Consider the following 22,735-nt stretch of genomic DNA (forward strand, 5'->3'; position numbering starts at 1 on the left):
TGTTAAGATTAAAACTAAAGAATAGAAAATATTAAAAACAATAAAATTATGAAGATAAATTCAAAATTCCAAAGACTCTAAAACAGTTTAAAAAGCAACAAAACTAAAATATAAAGTAAATGATAGACAATATTTAATCTCAAATATGACGGGCTTGACATCCTCAGAACACAAAAGAAAATTTATTTAGTTGTTTTTAAATGTAAATAACCAGTAAAGGTCTATAATAAATAGAAACATATAATATTAGTCTATATATTACAATAGTATGAGATCTATATACAAATTTGAAAAACATTCTATGTCAATACACTAAAACTTACATCGGAATCGACTAACACCATTTGAAAGGTTTGAGAGGTTGTTTTTAAATGTAAATAACCAGTAAAAGTCTATAATAAATAGAAACAGAAACAAATAATATTAGTCTATATATTAACAATAATATGAGATCTATATACAATTTTTAAGAAATATTCTATGTCAATACACTAAAACTTACACAGAATCGACTAACACCATTTGAAAGGTTTGAGAGGTTTCTACTCTAAAATGGAATAGAAAGCAGCCACAGAAATAAGAGTGCAAATAGATTTCCCTGAAAATTTTGCTTGAAAAGTGTTGTGGGATGAAAATATGGTAATGCATAGCCGTATATGGCACAAAGAATGATGGGCTCGGGTCATTAATAGCAAATATTGATTTGATTCAAAAAAGATTTCAAAGTTGGTAAAAATTGGAAAACATTAACTCGGACACAATATATTTGCTACGTAAGATATAAGTTTCTTTCTTTAATCCTTAATATGCTCATTCATTCCTCCAATTAGTCACACGCAAATTTACTACTTACCTTATTATTTCCTTAATTCAAATGCTGATGTAATGCAAGATATTAATTGGATGCATCTTACTTACCTTATTTCATTCTCAAATACGAACACAGTAAGATTATACAATACACTGAATTTAATATTACGTTTAAATGAAACATAAAGATATATATGTTATGTGGTCGAGATTTTCATTTTTGGCTAGTGGTAGGTTTTGTAAATTTTCTAGTAAACAAAGGGTTTTTCTAAAGCATGGTTTAGAATGAATGTAAGCAAGACACATTAGCAGGTTTCTATGTAATTAACTTACAAAACTAAGGTTATTATTTGAAATTGTTTTTCTATTAATAAGAAAAGGATTAAGAAACTTTGATAGACCGACCAGATTAAGACACCGTTAACTAACAGTTAAGACGGTGGTTAATCAACGTTAAATACGATCGTTAAGTAAAATGACGTCGTTTTACCTATTTTTATTATCAAAAATATGTTGTTCGCGTGGGTCAAACCTGAGAACTCATGGCCAAATGACGAGGTTTCTTGCCACTAGACTACTGTCAATTTTAAGAATATCCATAACATGTTTTTTTTAATGAGTATCAAATAAATCTCGAAAAATCTAAATTCTTTTTTAAAAAATTCCAAAAATCTTAAAAATTCAAGAAAATTCTGAAAATTAAAATTAAAACAGAAATTATAAATATTAAAAAAAAAACATTATTTTTTTTTATAAAAATTAATGTATCTAAGATCATTTGAGTTTTTTTTTATCTTAAATACATTAATCATACTTTTTTATAAATTAATATATTTGAGATAAAATAGAAAAATGATATTTATCATACTACAAATGTTTTTCATTTAATTATTATCATATTTTAGAAAAAAAAATTGTGATAATATCATTTGTTTATTGTATCTTAATTATCATTTGTCTATTTTATCTTAAATACATTATTCATACTAAAATCTATAGTGTGATAAATATAATTTTTATTTTATATTACATACGCTAATTTATTTAAAAATATGTTTCAAGTTTTTTAATCATTAAATTTAATTTGTTGCATTTTTGAATTATTTTAGATTTTTTTTGAAATTTTTAATGTATTGATTTTTTTTTAAAAAAAACTTATTTGTAATTTCAATTTTAATTTTACTTTTCAGAATTTTCTTGAATTTTTAAGATTTTTTGGAATTTTTTAAAAAGAATTTAGATTTTGAGATTTGTTTGATACTCAATAAAAAAAAACATGTTATGGATATTCTTAAAAATGACAGTAGTCTAGTGGCAAGAAACCTCGTTCGTTAAGACAATTCGTGCAAAGTTCATGATTTTTTTGGCCGACTTTCCGATTTTTAATAGTAGAAAACCTCTTTCGTGGCTTTGCTTTAAAATGGTATGCGAGAACTTGTTTCTACTCGAAATCTTCACCTTGTCGTAGGATCCTCTGATTCTTAATTAGTGACGATCATGACAATACAAATAGTGACGATCATTATTCATGCATATACTTTTTTTTGTGATACTAATTTTTATTATCACAGAAGTTACTCATCTGAATCCTAAAGGAAAAATGGAGAGATTCTAACATTTAACAAATAATTCAACTTATGAAAAATACAATTTTTATATATGTTACTATATTATTAATACATAAAATTATACTATTTGAAATAAATTTTATGTTCAGTTTTCTAGACTAAAACTATTGTATATAATAATTCAATATTCGTAATTTATGTAAAAACATATATCCATCTAGATTCTGTTAATAGACGTAAAATATTCAAATAACCTTGTCGTAGGATCCTCTGATTCTTAATTAGTGACGCTCATGACAATACAAATAGTGACGATCATTATTCATGCATATACTCAGAGGCGGATGTACATGGTGCAATAGGGTGTCACTTGACACACCATTAATTAAAAAAATTAATGTATGCTTATGTGTTTTTATAAATCTGAACCCCCTTAAATTTGACATGTGACACCCCATTAACGAAAGCCCAACCATTTTCTATGAATAAAATATTAAAAGTCCATTAAATTGTCCAGCATAAATAATCAACATTTCTTTGGTATTGAAAATTAGAAAAGACTTAACTTATCCAGCCAAAAGAAAAAAAAAAAAAACAGGCTTAATTAAATAGTTACATTAAACGCAAAGCCCAACAAACCTTTAAACGGAATTGGAAACGTCTCGGATTCGCATCCAAAAGTTTTCGTCATCTTCTCTATCAGCGTACCAAAAAACCAGACAGAGTTTTTCTCTCAATTTCGAACTGTTTATAACGTTGTTATATTTTATATAGTTTTTTTAGTATTTATAATTTTATCTAAGTATTGACACCCGTTCAAAAAATTCATGGATCCGCCACTGCATATACTATTTCTTTTTTTTGTGATACTAATTTTTATTATCACAGAAGTTACTCATCTGAATCCTAAAGGAAAAATGGAGAGATTCTAACATTTAACAAATAATTCACACTTATGAAAAATACAATTTTTATATATGTTACTATATTATTAATACATAAAATATATACTATTTTGAAATAAATTTTTTATGTTCAGTTTTCTAGACTAAAACTATTGTATATAATAATTCAATATTCGTAATTTATGTAAAACATATATCCATCTAGATTCTGTTAATAGACGTAAAATATTCAAATAACCTTGTCGTAGGATCCTCTGATTCTTAATTAGTGACGCTCATGACAATACAAATAGTGACGATCATTATTCATGCATATACTATTTCTTTTTTTTTTGTGATTACTAATTTTATTATCACAGAAGTTACTCATCTGAATCCTAAAGGAAAAAATGGAAGAGATTCTAACATTTAACAAATAATTCACTTATGAAAAAATACAATTTTTATATATGTTACTATATTATTAATACATAAAATTATACTATTTGAAATAAATTTTATGTTCAGTTTTCTAGAATAAAACTATTGTATATAATAATTCAATATTTGTAATTTATGTAAAAACATATATCCATCTAGATTCTGTTAATAGACGTAAAAAATAACTCTTTTTTGTAACACCAAAAAATAGTTTATACTATTTTTGTTTTAAAATATGTAAATTATTTGTTGTATTTTTTCACAACTGCTTTATTTAATTAAAACGTAAAAACACAATAATAATATATAAAATAATAGAAATACAACCAAATTGTTTAATTGTTTAACAAAGGATTCAAACGATTCTCACGCCGAAATTACAAATGATCAAGGAAGCTGAAAAGTCGTAATGTTTGGCCTCCTTATGTTTTCTGATTAAACTAATAACTATGACTAGTTACTTACATCCAAAAATAAGAATCCAGCTGCATGCAACTCACCACCATTTGTATTTTTAAGTCGCAGAAATAGGTATCCAGCTGCAATTTACCACTACTTCCACATTCACTCCCACACTCATCTCTCTTTCTCTCGATGTTCATCATTTATACTATATGAGACCCAATGAACATCTTTCATTGTTGAAAACCACACATTTCTTTATAATTTTATTAATTTAGTACCTAAATAAATATTTAAACACTAATCTTCTGTATAATATGGTGTTCTATATAATTAAGCAACGCATTGTTGTATGCATACATCATTGTATCTTTTACTAGGAAATGAGTTTTGGGGACTTGATTCATTGTTTTCTTCAACGCGTTAAACCCATTTTTCAGTGCTTACACTGATGAAACCCAAAGTACAAACAACAAAAGGGAAAGAAGAAGTATCCACTAGATTCACTTTTTTATGTCTTGAATATGTATTGATTCACTAATACTAGTAGCTTTTAACATTAAAGTTTTCAAATCGAAATACTCATATATTAGTTGTTGTCTTATAATTTTAAAATATCTAAAATTTATTTTCTAACTAATAAAAAAAATCGTTGATGTAGTCAAACTTATAACTTACAATACCACTAAGTTTGTATGTATTTACTTTTAAAATTTATCATATGTTTTTCGCATTACATTTCATTGTTATTTAAAAGTATGAATCGTTTAAAATTATACTTCTTCCTTGTATAATATAGAATATTTTAATTTTTATATTTTAAAATTAATATTTTTTTTTAAATATGCGTTTTAATTTTATTGAAAGTTATTCAATCAATAACATTTTCCATTGTTTTTATGATTAATTGAACTACTTTTAGTTTATATTTTTCATAATATTTTTAATGTTTTAATATTTGTGTTTTTCTCATAAATCTTTTTATTATTAATAAAAAGAGTGTATTTTATCAAATCAGGTGTATAAGAGAAAATTGATGTCAGTGGTCTAATGATACTTTTGTCTACTTTTGATTTTAACTTTCTAAACTCAGATTATTTCCAATGTATTTTGCTATTTTAAAAAAAAAATAGAAAACCATTATAAACAAGATAAATTTGCTTAATTGTATTTTTTTTTTAAATTGCAATCTTTAAATATAGAATCAGGTGGGAGGAGAAACTCCTTGTTTCTGTGTATGCAAAGCAGTTGTTTCTGTGTGAAGCATGTATGGAGGTAGTGAGGAGGAGGTAGTGAGGAACGGCCTACAATATTATTTCTTTTTTTATAAATAGAAAAATATAGTAATTTCTATTTTATATGAAGAAATAGAATAGAATTAGAGTAATTTTATCTATTATAGATATATAATACATATAAAGGTGAATTGAAAATGCTTTCGTAATCAAACATTTTCTTATGTAACTTTATTTATAAAAAATACTTAGGGTAGGAAAAGAGAGATTTATAAAGACTTTGGATTAGGATTAGATTTGACAAAAATTTACTCTGTTACAACTTATAAATAGAGAAAAAGGACTACAATTGACTCTTCCATTTTTTTACACAGAAAAAAGATTTGCCAATTATTTTTTTATTCTATTTGAGTTGACTCCGAAAGAGTATATGATCCAATGATCTCTGACATTTGTTCGAGGATAAATCCACTTTCTCCACCTACCTTTAGCATGACAAAGTTATGGAATGGATCACAAAAGGGTCCACAGGTAATGCAACAAAACCGCGTCTTACAGCAGTAACATTCAAATTCATCAACTCTCTCTACTACTTCCATTTCTTGTTTTCAATTGAAAAAAAAAATCCAGATTATGCCTCCTTCCTCTAGATTCTTATTATTATAATCACAGTAATACAATTTAAGTGAATCTAGTGTTCTCCATTGGAGACATAACACTTGTTAAACGGACAAACCACCTCTGAAATTTCCTGGAAGCTACACTTTTGAAGCTTAGAGATATTTTAAAACGTGTACATGTTCATCGGCTGTTTAAGACACTAATCCACACTTATAAATAACTGCGACCATTGTTAACATTCCAACATCAGAATCCAAGCAGACAAAACACTAAACAGCAAACATTTAGAGAAAAACCTTGGTTCTGCTTGTGTTTGCTCATGTCTGGTCTTAGTAACTCAAGTAACAAATCGCGAAAAGATGGCCAAGCTGGTATACCATCTGCCTACAGAGGAGTCCGGAAGAGAAAATGGGGCAAATGGGTGTCTGAAATCCGTGAACCGGGGACCAAGAACCGTATCTGGCTAGGCAGTTTCGAGACTCCTGAAATGGCTGCAACTGCCTATGACGTTGCAGCATTCCATTTCAGAGGACGAGAGGCTCGTCTCAACTTCCCTGACCTCGTCAGCAGCTTGCCACGTCCTGCAGACTCTAGTGCAGACAGCGTTCGCATAGCAGCTCATGAGGCAGCGCTCAGCCTCAGAACCGAGCCAGTAGAGCCAGCCATGCAAGTGGATACCTCAAGCTCCTCCAACGTAAGTCCAACGATGGTCAGTCTCTCTCCCAGAGAAATTCAAGCGATCAACGAGTCGACTTTGGGATCTCCTACCATGTTGATGCATTCATCATATGACTCAATGGGGTTTGACAATGATGTGGGGATGAATGTTTGGGATACATACCAGACTGACTACTCTCTATGGGACCCCTAATCCCAAAATCATGGAGAGTTAATACCAGCTTAAGTCAATGGCCTAGAATGCTTGCATATTAGGGTTTAGTTTCCAGGGTCTAGCAAAAGGGTTGTTGATTCTAACGGTATAGCAAAGAATAAAGTTCATCTGAGTTTTTTTGGAGGGAAGGGCACTTGCTTTCTTCTAAAATAAGTTACTTTAACAGATGAGGTTGATGGGTCCCAGATAAGGACATCTTCACAAATATTTTAAAAACTATTTGTACTAGTAGACACACAGCTTCTATTTTATAAGCTATGGTTAGAGATTGTGAGGTGTGACCTATTTTTTATATATTTTTCCAATCGTTTGTTATCCCGTATATGCTTATGAAATTAAATATGAATTATCGTTCAGTAACATGGACTTGTTTGGTATTATGATGTATGAATTCCTGAAAAATATAAGATGTCTTTTTTTTATTCTAACAAGACTTTCTTTCCTTAACGAACCACTAGTTACTCTTAAGAAAAATATACATTCCATGCTATAAATGCAACTTACTTTGCGCCCCTTCATCACGACCAAAGCGATTAAGAAGTTCAATGACCATTGAATACTGATCATTGAAAGAGTGATTATTACTTCGGATATCTCCACCTTGTCAATACATATCTTCATGATCCTTGCAGAAACAGAAGGGATCCATTTTCGGAATGTGCACATGAATCTCCTTCCCCAGCTTCAAAGCCTTTGAGGATCACTGCAAACAGTCAAAACCCTACCCATTTGTAACAGAATCTGGGGTGTTTGCTTTCCACATCACCATCAGGGAAGTGACCAATGACACATTTGGGAAGAAGAGATTCTTTAAAGCATAACAATTAATCTCCTTTTGTCCCTTCTCTATAGCCCCTCAGTGCTGCACAAACAGGTAGAACAGGCAGCAACTGTAAGTCTGTAACAAAAATAGACCTCAAAGCTTGATCAAATCTTCCGTAAGCTGCTTATCGAGACCTCCTTTCCTAGTCTCAGTGCCTTTAACATCCCCAAGTACGGGAAGAATTGTTGTGAACATTTGAGTTAGTACTTTCATCGAACACCTTATGTGCGTCTTTGAACATGTAGGGGAGACAAGCGGAAGAGAAGAAGGGATAGCATCTCTCTCTCTCTCTCAAAGGTGAAGGGGCCGTTTACTTCTGCTAGATCTAGCCGGAGATTTCGCTGGAGCTCTGTCTTTGAGGGGTGGTTGGAGCTCGACGTCACTGGGAGGGACGGTAGGTGTCGGAATCCGAGAGACGTCACTGCTTCCACGGTGACTGACACTCTCCACTTGATTCAGTTCAGGTCGTTAGTACGGTTCTACATCACAAAATAATTATACCACACTGCTTCCACTTGATTTGGTTCCTCCTGGTATTTGCTGCACTTACATAACATAAGAAAATAAATTATCACAAAATAATTAAAAATCACAAAATAACATTTACTAATTTGATAAAATTAAAATACAAAAATAACAAACAATTCATATAAATAAATAATTTAAAATAAAATAAATATTTAATAGATGAAGGATGTGATTGTTTAGTTGAATTAAAGTAAAATCTATTAATAGAGTAAAAGTGTTTTACTTCCATTCAGTTAATTTTTGGACCAAAAATAATTTCTCTATATTATTTCAGCTTCTTCTTTTTCTTTTTATGGATTGGAAGTAAAAATTTATCCACTTGGTTAAAATTAAATTTAGAGTTAAAATATATAAATAAATGAAAAGTTTCATATATTTTCTTTTTTTTTGTTCTTTCTTTTAGTCTATATGATTTTTTTCTGATTACTTCAATGTGATTTCAGTTATATTTTAAATTCAAAATCTCAAACTCTAAACACTAAATCCTAAACCTAGCATTTTTAATAGTTAAAATTTTCTATTAAAAATAGTATTGATTACTAAAACTTCCACGTAACGAATCAAATTCAAAATTGTTATAAGAAAATTCAACAATTCTCTATAACTTTTTATAAACTTTTTACTATTTATATTATTCAAAATTAACTAAAGAAAATTCAACAATTCTCCATAGATATGTAAAGAAAAAGAACAATTAGTAGAAAAATCTATCTGATTAAACAGAAACATTCTGTTAGACTTAATATTTATTTTGTAAGTTTTTAAATTAAATACACTTTTATACTTTATAGTTAAACCTAGATTAAATCATTAATGTTCATTTCTTTATACTATTATCCATGTCTCCAAACAATATACTTATTTTTTTATACTACTATCAATGTTTCAAACAATATATTTTTTATATTACTATCAATGTTTCCAAACAATACAATAATTAATCTTAGTTATTTTATATCTATCATTTTCTCTTTAAAATTTTGTAGAAACGTCATAATTTCATAAATTGCAAAATAATAAACTTTAAAATTTGGATTATAAGATTACAAATTATGAAACTATTATAATTTAAATCAAATTAGATTACATATCGGTCATCCAACAGTTCAATCGGTTAGTCTCGGATTTTAATGATTTTTTTATATGAATATTTTAAAACCTTAAATTGAATTGTCAGATCTCCGGATTAACCGGTATAATCACAATCGGGTTGAATTAAAAAACACTGATTTAAATGCAAAAATATTCTAAATACACTCTTTAAAATTACCAAAATATTTGTTATATTATTAGTGAAATTTTCCATCGTAAAATATTCCGCGCTTCCAAGCGCGGGTCAAAATCTAGTTACTTAATAAATCACGTACAACTATTTTTTTACCAATGTGACGAATACAATTCAAATTTGTTATAAGAAAATTCCACAATTCTCCATGATTTAAGCCGCCTTACGTTGATTTTTAGATGTAGAGAGATGACATGAGTGAATACTGAATTGAATTCTACTAAGTTCTTTATATATATGAGAATGACCACCAAAACAAAGACATCAAGCAAACAACGATGAACGTCACCACTTCTCTCATTTCTTCTTTGAGGTCTTCCTCTCTCCTCGGAACCAAAGTGGTTACACCAAGAAGCGCCATACTTTCACGGCGACAATTGTCCACATCCTATGTTCCTGTTACCAAAGCTGCATTGCCGTCGTCGCGAGCCAACAACGTTGTTCCCAAAACCCCTGCTTTTGAGATCGTCTCCAGCTTCTACACCGCTATTAACGGCAATAATTTATCCTCGGCTAGAGACCTCATTGCTAAGGACTGCGTCTACGAAGATCTCATTTTCTCATCTCCCTTCGTTGGCCGAACGGTGAGTATATATATTCTTTTTACTATTTAAAAAAAACGTCACTTAAAGATAATGTTAATTGATCAAACCATTATCAGAAAAAAAAAGTTCTTGATCAAAACCATGACAGGCAATTCTAGAGTTTTTCGGAAAGTTCATTGATGCGACAAGTACGGACATGCAGTTTGTGATAGATGACATTTCGAAAGAGGACTCCTCAGCTGTTGGAGTTTCATGGCATTTAGGTGAGCTTCCACAATCCAAATCTTGACCGTGGAAAAGTTCATAATGTTTTTAAATTCAGTTGTAGTAAGAATATAATTAAGACTAACACATCAAATATGTTATCGTTGGACCTTAGGCGACAAACGATTAATCTCATATTTAGGATCCAGAAATGTCAAAAACGTGCAAGGGTAGACTGTTATCCTTATTTTTAGATTTAAGTCCAATTATTTATGTTTAGTTTGTGGCTCTTTGAAGTTTTGTTTTAAGGTAATAGTAAAAAAAATTTCATTCCTTAACAAAATTTTAATATATTTACGGCTTAGTGGTGACCGAATGTGATTTTATAAGATCATAATATTCTAACAATCATAAGATGGATTTTTTTTGACAGAATGGAACGGAAAAAAATTTCCATTTAGCAAAAGTTGCAGCTTTTACCGGTTAGAGGTTATTGATGGCAAGAAACAAATTGTGTAAGCACTCTTTTCTAGTACATAACTTTGCTACTGCATCACAGCCAAATGACAGTACTAATGTAATCTTGTCTTGTGCGGTTGTTTTTGCAGATATGTAAGGGACTGCGTCGAGCCTGCAATTAAACCAGGAGAAAGTGTTATTGTAATATGAGCTTCTACTATTCATTTCGAATTGCATTGATGCATTTGGAATTGCAAAGCTAATGTAGATTCAACATCTTTTTGCATTTTGTGTGTTAGGCTGCTGTCAAAGGAGTTGCCTGGCTGCTCCGGAAATTTCCACAACTTGCTGATCGTTTCTGATGGAATTACCATGCGGCTTGCTTGATAACTTCTTACTAAATAAAAACTTTGAACGAAAATCTTGCTTGATCTTCGTTTACTATTTTCTTTTATATACCATTAAGTTGGTACGTACAAAAAAAAAAAAAAAAAAGTTGGTACGTACGTAGTACTTGTGTCATGCACAAATTTAAATGTTACTGTGAACGAAAATAATTGAAATAAATTAGAAGACTGAGCAATGTTGACGATCGATTTAGCTTTAATAAAAAAGGTATCAACATGTAAAACTAGTGTTCTCGTAGAGTTCTGGTCATTACGTCATTTACGTTATATGCTTGACAAAGTATGAGTGTTGAGAGAAAAGAAAAACACAAATCAAAACCCAAATGAGCCACCCAAAACGACAATGAGCTTCGCTACTTCTCTCATCTCTTCTTTGGGGTCTGCGTCTCTTGTCTGGCTCCATGATCTTCCTCCTTCCTCGGAAACAAAGTCTTCAAACCAACAACCGTCACTCGTTCACGGTGGCAACTGTTCGAATCTTGTAGTCCGTTTGCAAAAGCAGCTGGAGACGGCCAAGGAGATTGTGTCCTAAACGGCTCTGACATTAGTGTCTGAAGCTGTCTCCAGCTTCAACGCCACCATTAACGTCCATGATTTATCCTCCATCATTTTCATCCTACTTCTTGAAGAAGTTCTTCATCTAAACTCTGCACCTCACTGATGGAGTAACCACCAGCGTCTCTCATCAGCTGATTCAGGCCATCTAACAGAGGATATGTCTCAAATGCTCGAGGGCTTGATGCGTCCCCCACCGAGAACAGCGAAAATCCGGAACCTGTGTCAATCCAAGCACTCCCAGGAGCCTTTTTCACACCCAAGTCCCTCATGAAAGTCCTCACTTCAGCAAGCTTCCTCCAAGAACCAGCAGCTGCGTACATATTTGCAATCAACACATAGTATCCCGGATTCTCAGGCTTCATCTCCAGGAGCTTTTCTGCCGCCCATTCACCAATCTCTGTGTTCCCGTGGATGTGGCAAGCGTTCAGTAGAGTAGCCCACATGGCACTTGACGGCTCATATGGCATTCTTTGAATTACATCTCTTGCTTCCCCCAGGAGACCTGCTCTGCCGTAGAGATCAACCATACAAGAAAAGTGTTGAAGACAAGGACGTATTCCATAGTCATACTGCATCTTTGTAAACAGTCTTTGACCTTCATGGACTAACTTGGAATGACTGCAAGCCGACAGAACTGCAACCATGGTTATATGGTCAGGTTTAATACCGGATATGATCATCTCGTTGAACAGGGCCAATGCAACTCTCCCTTCACCTTGATTTCCATATCCATCTATCAAGGAAGTGTATGTTACTCCGTCTCTTTCCTTCATCGAATCAGATACTCGCTTTGCGGCTACAATTTCTCCTGATTTTGCATAAACATCGACAAGGGAGTTCCACAGCATTGTATAGTCCTTGAAGCACTTGCGCCTCAGGATGTAGCAGTGGAACTCTCTCCCGTGTTGCAGGTTTGCAACCCTAGCACAGAGAGGGAGAATGCTTGCAAGCGTAATGGAGTTTGGCTGTAGGCCATCAAGCATCATCTCCCTGAGAAGGTGAGAAGCTTCTTCTGATCTGTTCACTTGCGCATAACCGGAAATGATAGAGTTCCAAGTACTCAAACTCTTGTCCTCACTCTGTTGAAACACTGTCAAGGCGTGCATAAGGTCGTCGCATTTCGAGTACATTGTGATCAACGTGTTTCGAACGTTGTCAATCCCATCGTAAGAACAGCGAATCGCAAGGCAGTGTATCTCTTTCCCCAGCCGTCTTGCTCCTAAGAGCGAGCAAGCCTTCAAACCAATAATCACAGCCACGTGATCTAACCCCGTGGGGAAACTTCTCATCCTAGAGACCAAACCCAAAGCTCCTGCATAGTTTCCCGTTTGCAAACAACCTCCAGACACAATATTCCAAGTTATGACACTGACTTCCACACCTGAAACCCACATCTGATCAAAAAGCTCAAACGCTTCACTCCACATGCCTTCCGTTGCGTAACAGCTTATCACTGCATTCCACGAGACAGCATCCTTTTCAGACATCATATCGAACAACCTCCTAGCAACACCCACGTTTCCAAACCTTTTGTACATAGAGATCAACGCATTGCAGACATACACGCTACCCTTGTGAGAGCTAACCTCAATGGATCCATGAACAACCCTCCCAGATGCAAAATCTAGCGTCTCACCACATGCCTTGAGAACAGAGGGATAAGTGAAAGCATCGGGTCTGATTCCCTTGCTCACCATTCTCTTGTAAGCAGCAATAGCCTCCCCGTAAAGCTCGTTCTTGGAATAGGAACAGATGAGTACATTCCAAGGCAAGGGATGCAAAACGCCAGAGTTCTCATTGATTGATAGAGCTTCGCTGTGGAAGTTAAAGGCCGAGTAAAAAGTAACAAGCTTTGGGACTAAAGCAGGGTCATATTCAACACCAGAGGAAACACAATGAGCATGAATCTGCAGCCCCGAAGAAAGCGAACGAACTTCGACGCATGCGGATAAAAGGGAAGCTGCGGACTGCAAGAGGTCGCCGCCTGAACAAGACTGAAGACGAAGGAGAGAAAATGCTTTGAAGGCTTCACGTAAACGACCGTGGCTGACGTAATGTCCTAGTGATTTGAAAAGACTCTCAACCAGCATTTGAGACATAAACTGTATCAGTTATGTAATAACATCAAATATAAAGACAACACATACTTGTTGTATGAGTATGTAATAACATGGTACGTAGCGTATGATTCACGATCGGTCCGAACAACTAGAATAAACAGATTCGAAGAATCTTATAACCCTCTTGAAATCAAATGATAAGGATTAGGGTACAATAAGTTCATTGAGGCAAAAAAAAAAAAAAGTTCATTGAGGCATAGCATCGAACACTTGGTGTGCTAAACATACCACGTACACCCTTAAAGATCCTGAGGGTATATATCCACAGAAGAATATTGAGAGTTCAGTGGAGTGGGAGAAGAGAGGGAGGTCTGAGAGGGGGGATAAGGAAACTGGAGGAAGCCGCTGCGAGAAACGCAGTCGGAGAGAGGAGAAGAACTCCATATTGAAAGCTTGCTTGTTGGCTTACTGAGTCAATATTTCAGACTGGATGTGACAGGCCTTTCATCAAAAGGCCCATATTGGCCTACAATGCTTTAAAGTCCATTGTGATTATTGTGGCATTTCAACATCACCCTTTTTTTTAACTCTATAATAAAATAAAATATGAATTCATTCTATTTATAGAGTTATAATTTTTTTATTCATCATTTTAACTTTCACTTCTAAAATAGATTAGTATTATAGTACAATTCAACTTTTTTATAAAGTTATTCTCTTTTGAAGAAAATATGGAGTGATTCATTGGAAATAGTCTTTAGGCCTTTTTTTTTTGTCACGGATGATACTTAATTAAATAAAAACGAAAAATTAGGCCCAAAACAAGCTCACCAAAGTCGATTACAGAAGAGGCAAAAGAAGGAGAGATGCTTTGGCTAGTCCGTTAGCGATGGTGTTTTCCGATCTAGAAAAGTACGAGAAAGAAATTGAAGCGAAATCAGAGGAGATCACTCGAACGTCGTGGACGACACCGATGATTTCTTTGGACTGACGCTTACTGGTGATTGCTCCTATGAGCGTTGTATTGTCGGAGAAAACCCTAAGGGAGGAAATCCCTCAAGTTTGCGCCATGCAGAGAGCCGATCTCATCGCTAATGCTTCTGCGATAAGAGGTGATCCAACGAAGGCTTGTGTAGCTGATCCATGAATCGGGGCAGTCAGTCAGATAGTCTTTAGGCCTATGTACTGATAATTGAACTCATAGTCCAAACGGATTCGAATTGGTATGATCTGTAACAATATCTGAATTGATAATGTAGGAGCGGTATTTAGTATCCGGATAAAATGTAAAAAGTAAAAATCTAAAAATCCAGAAATGTCAAATTTGCCAAGCGCATTGACCAGACTATGATTTGCCTATAAGCACATACGTATGAATAAAACATGCATCTTTCATTTTCTTCATGCAACCTTCCCTGCAAATAATCACCATTATGTTATGTCTATCACAAGGAGAAGGAACCACTTTAAGGTTATACGAGAGCATTCGAGGCAGCTCGGCATGCTTCAAGTACTCAGGAGGAAGTTCAGACTGCAGCATGTATAGTATTTCATTCTCTGTGGCATAAAATTTCGATGTCCATTCAAGGATACGTTTCTCGAAGCTTTCCATATATATATTCCTTGTGACGTAAACATCTCCAAGATATATAAAGTGTATATCAACGACGAAAAGAAATATTATATAAAAAACTACACTTCTTGAGGAATATTACAAAGCGTTTTAACCCCCAAAGAACGAAAAAGGATTAGAAAGCATAAAGAACAAAAAGGATTATGTAGTGGACATTGAGACGAATAAGTTGGCAAAAACGACTGAGGATGATATTATATATATCTCTAATTAAGTACAACGTAAAGAACAAAATGTCATGTTTTTCTTTTTGAAAACTACTTTATCTTGACAACGGTGCTCTGTACCATGGCAAATTGGGCGAGACATGGTCTTGTTGTGAAGAATAACAAGATCCCTCCGCATGTACAACATCTGACCAGGTTTCACGTACGGGTGTTTCCCAAGCAGACAATCAACATGGACAGTGGTGGAGCAATAGTCATCGCACGAATAGAACCCTCCTTTTCTTGAATATACTATTCTGCTTTCGCATATATCACACCAGCCATGATGATCATTCCCCTCTTCTTTTTTCCGAAATATGAGGAAATGGTTATCATACTTATACCTTGCCTTGTATGGTAAAGTAGCACATCTAAAACATATGATATAATTGCATTCGATGCAAGTTAGTAGTTTTCGAATATCATGATTATCTATTTCTTCACCCTCTTCTTGGCAGATTTGACATATTGCTGACTCTTCTTCTTCGGGCATTAAAGCTAAGAACAGGGGATGTTCATGGCCTTTATACTGAAATGGTTCAGAAACCGTAGCACACCGTAAGTCTAATTTGAAACCATTACGATCCTTGGGATCCTCATAGGCGAAACCAGTACTTAAACGTCCACAAGCCATGCAATAGAAGTAACCTAAGTCACCCCAAAATCTTATATTGCCAACGTTCAGTGTAAGCGAGTGGGCATATATCGCATGTTGTTTTTTGCAAGGCTCATTGGCACACGCTTCGTGGAGGATGAAGTCGCATTGATCCATACACAAATAGTAGCTACCCTCGTAGATTGGAAGGCTGCACCCTTGACAAAACTTTTCTTCATCGTAAGCTCCACTGATCTCGAGTTTCAGACGATGATCATGAGAAAAATGGAGTATTACCCCATCACTTATCCTCTCCAATGGCTCAACAACTATCTCAGGTTCTTCAGGTATTCCCTCTAGCTCTTTCCCATCCCACAAGTCTTTTCGCAATGCGCATTTTGTATGAACAAAATAGTCATCACACTTGTTGCAAGCGTATGCTCCATAGCTGCTGTCAACCTTTCGACGACACACACCGCAAGACAATTTTTTGGATGGAGGAGAGGAGGTAAAGGAGACACGGTGGTGGTGACGAGATATTCTTATGACATACGGGTGGTAGATACAATCTTTATGCACTACGAAGACACACCGAGCACAAACATACGTGGGGAAATGCTCTTTGACAAGGCCACAAACATCGCACGCTAAAGAATTTTGTTTAGGGAAAAAAGTGAGAGGGTGAAGATGTCTTTTTGGGTGGTCAATAACGATGGGTATTGGCTTCATCGCACAAACTGGATGCATCATTAATTTGTTGGTAGGGCAATAATAAAGCTTTTGAAAGATGACTTCTTGACAACAGAAGCAAGGCCACTTGCCGACACTGTTGTCAGAAGGATGGTAAAGTTTGAGAGAAAGGAAAGGGTAAGAAGGGTGTTTGATCTCAAGTGGAGACTCTATGCATTCTTTGTGGAATTTTCGATAACATGTAACACATAAATAATAATCTGTGCTGAGCTTTGAGCTTTGGCATAGACCGCAACGAAATTCCTTATATATTGGCATACACTCTTGATTGTTGCACCAAAAGAGAGGGACCAGAGGGAGCTTACAAGTATGATGATAGACGCTGGAGCCAATCAAAAACCGAAATTGTTGATCACCGCTTCTCTTGTTAAAGAAGTAAGGATAAGGGAAAACATCCACCGGTAGAAAGTCACTGCCATCAGGATTCTCCGGCGTTAGAGCATACCATTCTCTAGTTTTACGAAAAGAAGGGCAGATGAAAAGAGGTTGAAAAGGAGGGAAGTCTTGGTCACCGGAATCGATGGTTGCTTCACTGGAGGAGGTTGGAGAGTCTGTTTGTAAGAAGAAATTGAAGATGTGAAATGGTTTTCCATTGATTTCTCCCTCACAAAATCCACCTACCGAGATCATTGGCTCATAAATTATTTGGTTGTGACATTCCTCTTCTCCACCGGAATCAGTGGTTGTTTCACCGGAAAAGGAGGATGAAGAGGAAGAGATTGGACTGTTTGTTTGAGTTGATACAGTCTGAATGTGAAGTTTTTTCCAATCGACTTTTATTTGAGGTAATACATGGAAAGAATTCATTGCCTGAGAAACGTTTGTTTGTAATAATATTACTCTTCTACTTCTCCACCTTCCATATATAGAACTCTCTTTCAACTTGCAACTTCAAACGTGCAACTCTACAGTATATATTTATTTAATTTTCACCGACATAATTCTTTGGCTGAGAAATGTTTATTTACAATAATAATGTTATACAATGTGAAGTGGTGACAAAATTTATTGGCAGAGAACTGTTGAAATTTATTGGCTGAGAACTGTTTGTTTGTAATAATGTTCTACTTCTCCACCTTCAATATATAGACAAATCATTAACTCTCTTCTTCTTTTATATCAGCAACTCTCTTGCAACATCCAACTACACAATACACTTAACTCTCTTGCAACTCTGTATATACATTTATTAGCTTTTGCAGTTATTTTTGTTAAGTTTTTTAAATATATTCACGAATTCTTGTTATTGAATTATGTCTCTATTTCTTGTGTTACTAAATTATCGTTTTTGTATATCTTAACATAAATTAAAGTTAAAAATTACCAAGAATAACTCCAATTTCTTATTTAGTTACTAGTTTAATTCTATTTCATCAACACATTTTAGGTTTTTGATAAATAGAGTTGATAACAGAGAAGCAGCAACATGTTATAAAAGACTCATACTACAAAAACTGTATGCTCTTATTAATTAACGTATTTAATAACGTGATTGTTAGAGTAATAAATAAAATATATATATATATATATATATGATGTATGATTATCATATAGATCAGAACATCAAAATTTTCTCTTTTAAATTTAGTCCAAACAAACATATATCAAATTACATGTAATTTTATAAATATATACTTACAAATATAAGATAACAAGCAACTAAATGAAATGGACAAAATTAAAAATATTTAACTTAACTAAATTAAAATAAAATTATACTTAAATTTAAATGAATTTTGGTAATTCAATATGTATAAATTAATATTAATACATGTGCATGAAATTTCAGGATACTAATGGTTATATATGCTATGCAACTTAAAACCCTTCAACACTTTATTTCAATTTTTTAAATAAAATATATCCAATTATAACTATTTTTATAAAATTGATTTACAAATATGCAAAGATGAATATAGTAAGAGGAAATTAAAATAATGTGGTCTTAATCTAATTATAATGAAAAAAATACGGTTTAATTGAAAATATAGGTGCAATACCCAACATAAAAAATAAATAAATAAATGGATTGTTCTAAATTATTATATCTAGAAGTACATATATAACTTAGATAAAAACATGATAATATATATAATTGTTTCTATTTATTTTTATATATAAATTACATAATGATAGAATATTTTATATTATTTCTATATAATTTAAAAATTATTTAAATTTTGAAAATAAATGAAAGTGAAAGATTATATCAGTTATTATAATTTTTATTTTAAAACTATTTATATCTGTCAATGACCATGGAAAAGTAATTTAGTGTAGGTTAAGTAAGAATATATAAAATCAAAATTCTCTGAAAATTGACCCCGGGGACAAATGATTGTCGGGCTTTGCAAATGGAAATGGGCCCATTGACCGAAACCAATGAGACCCAGTTACGACCAGAAGATTAAAAAAATACTGTTGAGTTGACGAAAAAGACATTGAGTGGTACGCACGTTCCACATTTCTATCACAAAGAAGAAAATAAGAGTTTTTTGATCGCCGACCATATCTCCGGAGTAGTAGAGAAGTAGATAAACTCAAGCTTCTTGCATTAGTTAGAACCTTATTGAATGGTCTTTTAGTTTTTTTTTTGTAATGGGATGTATCTGCGCCACCGCCCGTACTCCAACCGCCGCCGTAGCCAACAACGAGCTCTTAAACTCCAGCAAGTCCACCCTTCATCTCATCTCCCATCCTCCATCTTCGTCCTCTTCTTTATCCAAAAAGGAAGGTTCTTCCACACGTCCCAGCTCTGTATCTTCCATCACCGTCGTGGCCAATGGTCATCCAGTGGCGCGTCGTCCCTCCAGTACCTCATCTGATCGAAACAGTAACAAGCCGGTGGTTATCGTTGGAGCTATGAGTAGGAACCACTCCAGAAGAGTCACGGCTATGCAGGTGGTGCAGCATTCAGGGCGTTTGACCGGAAACAAAACCGAAACCGCTGAATGGCCATCTTGGCTGGCTTCTGTTGCCGGAGAAGCCATCAAGGGATGGGTTCCTCGCTACGCAGACTCATATGAGAAGTTAGACAAAGTTAGTTGCTCTTTTGAATCTCTATTTGTTGACTTAAAATGGCAACTTAAATCACGCGTCTGTGGTCGGGTGGTCAAGGCCTTAGTTCGAATTCGCACCAGATTTCCACAAACGTGGCCACCGGGGCTTTCATATTCTCTCTCCAGGGAATCATTTACCACTTTTTTTTTTAAATGGCAACTTATGTGTTCTTTGTATTGTTATTAGATTGGACAGGGGACTTACAGCAGCGTGTACAAAGCAAGAGACCTTGAAACGGGGAAGGTTGTGGCTATGAAGAAAGTTCGGTTTGTGAATATGGATCCAGAGAGTGTTAAGTTTATGGCAAGGGAGATTCTCATCCTCCGCAAGCTTGATCACCCTAACGTTATGAAGCTTGAAGGTCTAGTCACCTCTAGACTCTCGGGTAGTCTCTACCTTGTCTTTGAGTACATGGAACATGACCTCGCGGGTCTAGCCGCAACTCCTGGAATCAAATTCTCTGAAACTCAGGTAGGTGTTTACATTCATTTGTTTTCCCTATGGGAAGTGAGATGAGATGAGAGAGAGTCTTTACATTGTTTTTTCAGATCAAGTGCTACATGCAACAGCTGTTCCGTGGTCTGGAACATTGCCACAGACGAGGTATCCTCCACCGTGACATCAAGGGATCGAACCTCTTGATTAACAACGAAGGTGTTTTGAAGATTGGTGATTTCGGTTTAGCTAATTTTTACAAGGGTGATGGAGACTTGCAGCTGACAAGTCGCGTTGTAACGTTATGGTACAGAGCACCTGAGCTCTTGCTCGGTGCCACTGAGTATGGACCAGCCATAGACCTGTGGAGTGCAGGCTGCATTCTCACTGAGCTCTTCGCTGGAAAGCCTATTATGCCAGGACGCACAGAAGTAATGAAAACTCTTCAAGTACCTTTTTGTAGTTTCTTGTATCCCACGGCTGGTGAGAATAATAATAATCTCTTATATCACTTCTTAGGTGGAGCAGATGCACAAGATTTTCAAGCTGTGTGGTTCACCTTTGGAAGATTACTGGAAGAGAGCAACTCTACCACTTGCAACAAGCTTTAAACCGAGCCACCCTTACAAGGCTGTTCTAGCTGAAACCTTCAGTCACTTCCCTGCATCAGCTCTGACCCTCATCAATAAGCTACTTGCAATAGAACCTGAGAGACGTGGCTCAGCTGCTTCTGCCTTGAGGAGCGAAGTAATATATATTGATACTAACTTAAAACTTTCTCATGATCATTTACTAACCTTCTTCTCTGCAGTTCTTCACCACGGAGCCACTCCCTGCTGATCCATCAAACTTACCTAGATACCAACCAAGCAAGGAACTTGACGCTAAGCTTCGCAATGAAGAAGCAAGAAAGTAAGGGATCTTCACTTCACTATTCCTTCGCTCTTAAGAGGGTTTTCTTAGTAAACGTTTGGTTTCAGACTAAGGGCAGAGGATAAAAAGAGAAGAAGGGGAGAGACTGTGACTAGTGGACAACCAAGAGATGTTAAAACTGCTCAGACACCTGAGCTAACGGCCGCAGGGCAGTCCAAGGTCACGTGCATAAGTCATAAGTTTAAAACAGACGAGGAAGGTGGAACCGGGTTTAGGATTGAACCACCTAGAAGAGGGGGGTCTCAGCAGAATGGCCACGCTCAGGCTTCTTCAGTGGTTCACCCGAGTGTTGCTGATACAGAATGGAACAGAGGAGGAAGCATCAGAAGGCAAACTAATGCAGAGCTGAAGTCTAGGATCGTACAAACAGGAAACTTGTCTGGTGATTCTTGTAGAGGAGGTTCCAACAGAGATTACTCAGCCGTAAGAAGCCTCAATTTTTCCTTTGTAATTATTATGTGTGCCTAAAAGGCCTTTTTGGTATGTAACTGTTTGAGTTGTTATGTGGCGTGTCAGGGAAACGCGCCGATGAAAAACAGAATCGTTTACTCAGGACCGTTGATGCCTCCTGGTGGAAATATTGAAGAGATGCTCAAAGAGCATGAGAAGCAGATCCAACATGCTGTCCGCAAAGCCCGTGTCGAAAAGTATGGGTAAAATAAGAACCAAGCATTAGCAAGGTAGCAGCAGCAACTAAAAGAGAGAGAGAGATATGAACAAGAAGAAGAAGAAATTTAAACAACAATAGCACATGTTTTGAGGATTCCTCAAGCCACAGAAACTCATAAGCGTTTTTGTTCTTGCCCCTTTTTGTGCGTGAAGCCAGGGATTGATGCAATGTATATAGTCAATTTTTGTTTCTTAGGCCAACAAGATTGACCACACTATAATGTTGTACAGACACCAGAAGGTCTATATTCTCAGTTGAGTCAAGCAAACATGTGTGTTACAACCCATGTCCTCATCACAGATTCACAACCCAACCAGTGTATTCATTTTGTAGAACTATCCATCTCGGTTTAGTTACTAGCTAGGGTATGTTGATGGCTCTTTCAGAGACCTACAATTACTATCCGAAATATACGAGTTGGATAGCCTGGGTATTCGAATTGAATGTAACTAAATTAATGTTGAAATATGCAAATTTAGTGTGCAAATCTCTTATTTATTTCTCTTTTTACAAAGTAAAAATTAAAACGTAAAGTATAAGTTTATAAATTCAATGCATATTTATTTCACAAAATTTTCTCATAATATAAGATTTATAGACTTTTCCCTGCTAAAACCGGTGGCCTGCACTTGCAGATTTTTAGTATTTTGCTTTCTTTTTCTTTCTTTCTGTGAAGTCTATAGATTTTTTTACTGCAGTTAAGAGTCGAAATGGCTGTGTAGAATTCAAAG

At 34.7% G+C, this 22,735-nt stretch overlaps 5 protein-coding genes and 1 pseudogene across 5 annotated transcripts; 4 read left to right on the forward strand and 2 right to left on the reverse strand.

Moving 5' to 3' along the window:
* The first annotated feature begins 6,223 nt into the window (after positions 1–6,223).
* On the forward strand, positions 6,224–7,484 carry LOC108816473 (ethylene-responsive transcription factor ERF021-like). Its single transcript, XM_018589050.2, has one exon. The coding sequence runs from the start codon at positions 6,281–6,283 to the stop codon at positions 6,830–6,832; it is 552 nt and encodes a 183-aa protein (XP_018444552.1). The 5' UTR covers positions 6,224–6,280; the 3' UTR covers positions 6,833–7,484.
* Positions 7,485–9,767: 2,283 nt separating this feature from the next.
* Positions 9,768–11,168, forward strand: LOC108816469 (uncharacterized). The gene is made up of 5 exons (XM_018589047.2): positions 9,768–10,073; positions 10,183–10,297; positions 10,672–10,753; positions 10,847–10,898; positions 10,997–11,168. Exons 1-5 carry the CDS (start codon positions 9,768–9,770, stop codon positions 11,057–11,059), a joined length of 618 nt encoding a protein of 205 aa, XP_018444549.1. The 3' UTR covers positions 11,060–11,168.
* Positions 11,169–11,289: 121 nt separating this feature from the next.
* Positions 11,290–14,196, reverse strand: LOC108817139 (pentatricopeptide repeat-containing protein At1g71490-like). Its single transcript, XM_018589750.2, has one exon. It carries the CDS (start codon positions 13,759–13,761, stop codon positions 11,716–11,718), a length of 2,046 nt encoding a protein of 681 aa, XP_018445252.1. The 5' UTR covers positions 13,762–14,196; the 3' UTR covers positions 11,290–11,715.
* Positions 11,448–11,711, forward strand: LOC130498013 (uncharacterized; annotated as a pseudogene).
* Positions 14,197–15,385: 1,189 nt separating the features above from the next.
* Positions 15,386–17,706, reverse strand: LOC108817285 (uncharacterized). The gene has a single exon (XM_018589937.2). The coding sequence runs from the start codon at positions 17,534–17,536 to the stop codon at positions 15,566–15,568; it is 1,971 nt and encodes a 656-aa protein (XP_018445439.2). The 5' UTR covers positions 17,537–17,706; the 3' UTR covers positions 15,386–15,565.
* Positions 17,707–19,319: 1,613 nt separating this feature from the next.
* LOC130497709 (probable serine/threonine-protein kinase At1g09600) lies at positions 19,320–22,259 on the forward strand. The gene is made up of 7 exons (XM_056990731.1): positions 19,320–19,945; positions 20,153–20,437; positions 20,515–20,832; positions 20,921–21,148; positions 21,213–21,313; positions 21,382–21,757; positions 21,851–22,259. The coding sequence occupies exons 1-7, from the start codon at positions 19,505–19,507 to the stop codon at positions 21,989–21,991; spliced, it is 1,890 nt and encodes a 629-aa protein (XP_056846711.1). The 5' UTR covers positions 19,320–19,504; the 3' UTR covers positions 21,992–22,259.
* Positions 22,260–22,735: the final 476 nt, after the last annotated feature.

The sequence above is a fragment of the Raphanus sativus genome, chromosome 7 (genome assembly GCF_000801105.2).
Source record: "Raphanus sativus cultivar WK10039 chromosome 7, ASM80110v3, whole genome shotgun sequence".
Taxonomy (NCBI): domain Eukaryota; kingdom Viridiplantae; phylum Streptophyta; class Magnoliopsida; order Brassicales; family Brassicaceae; genus Raphanus; species Raphanus sativus.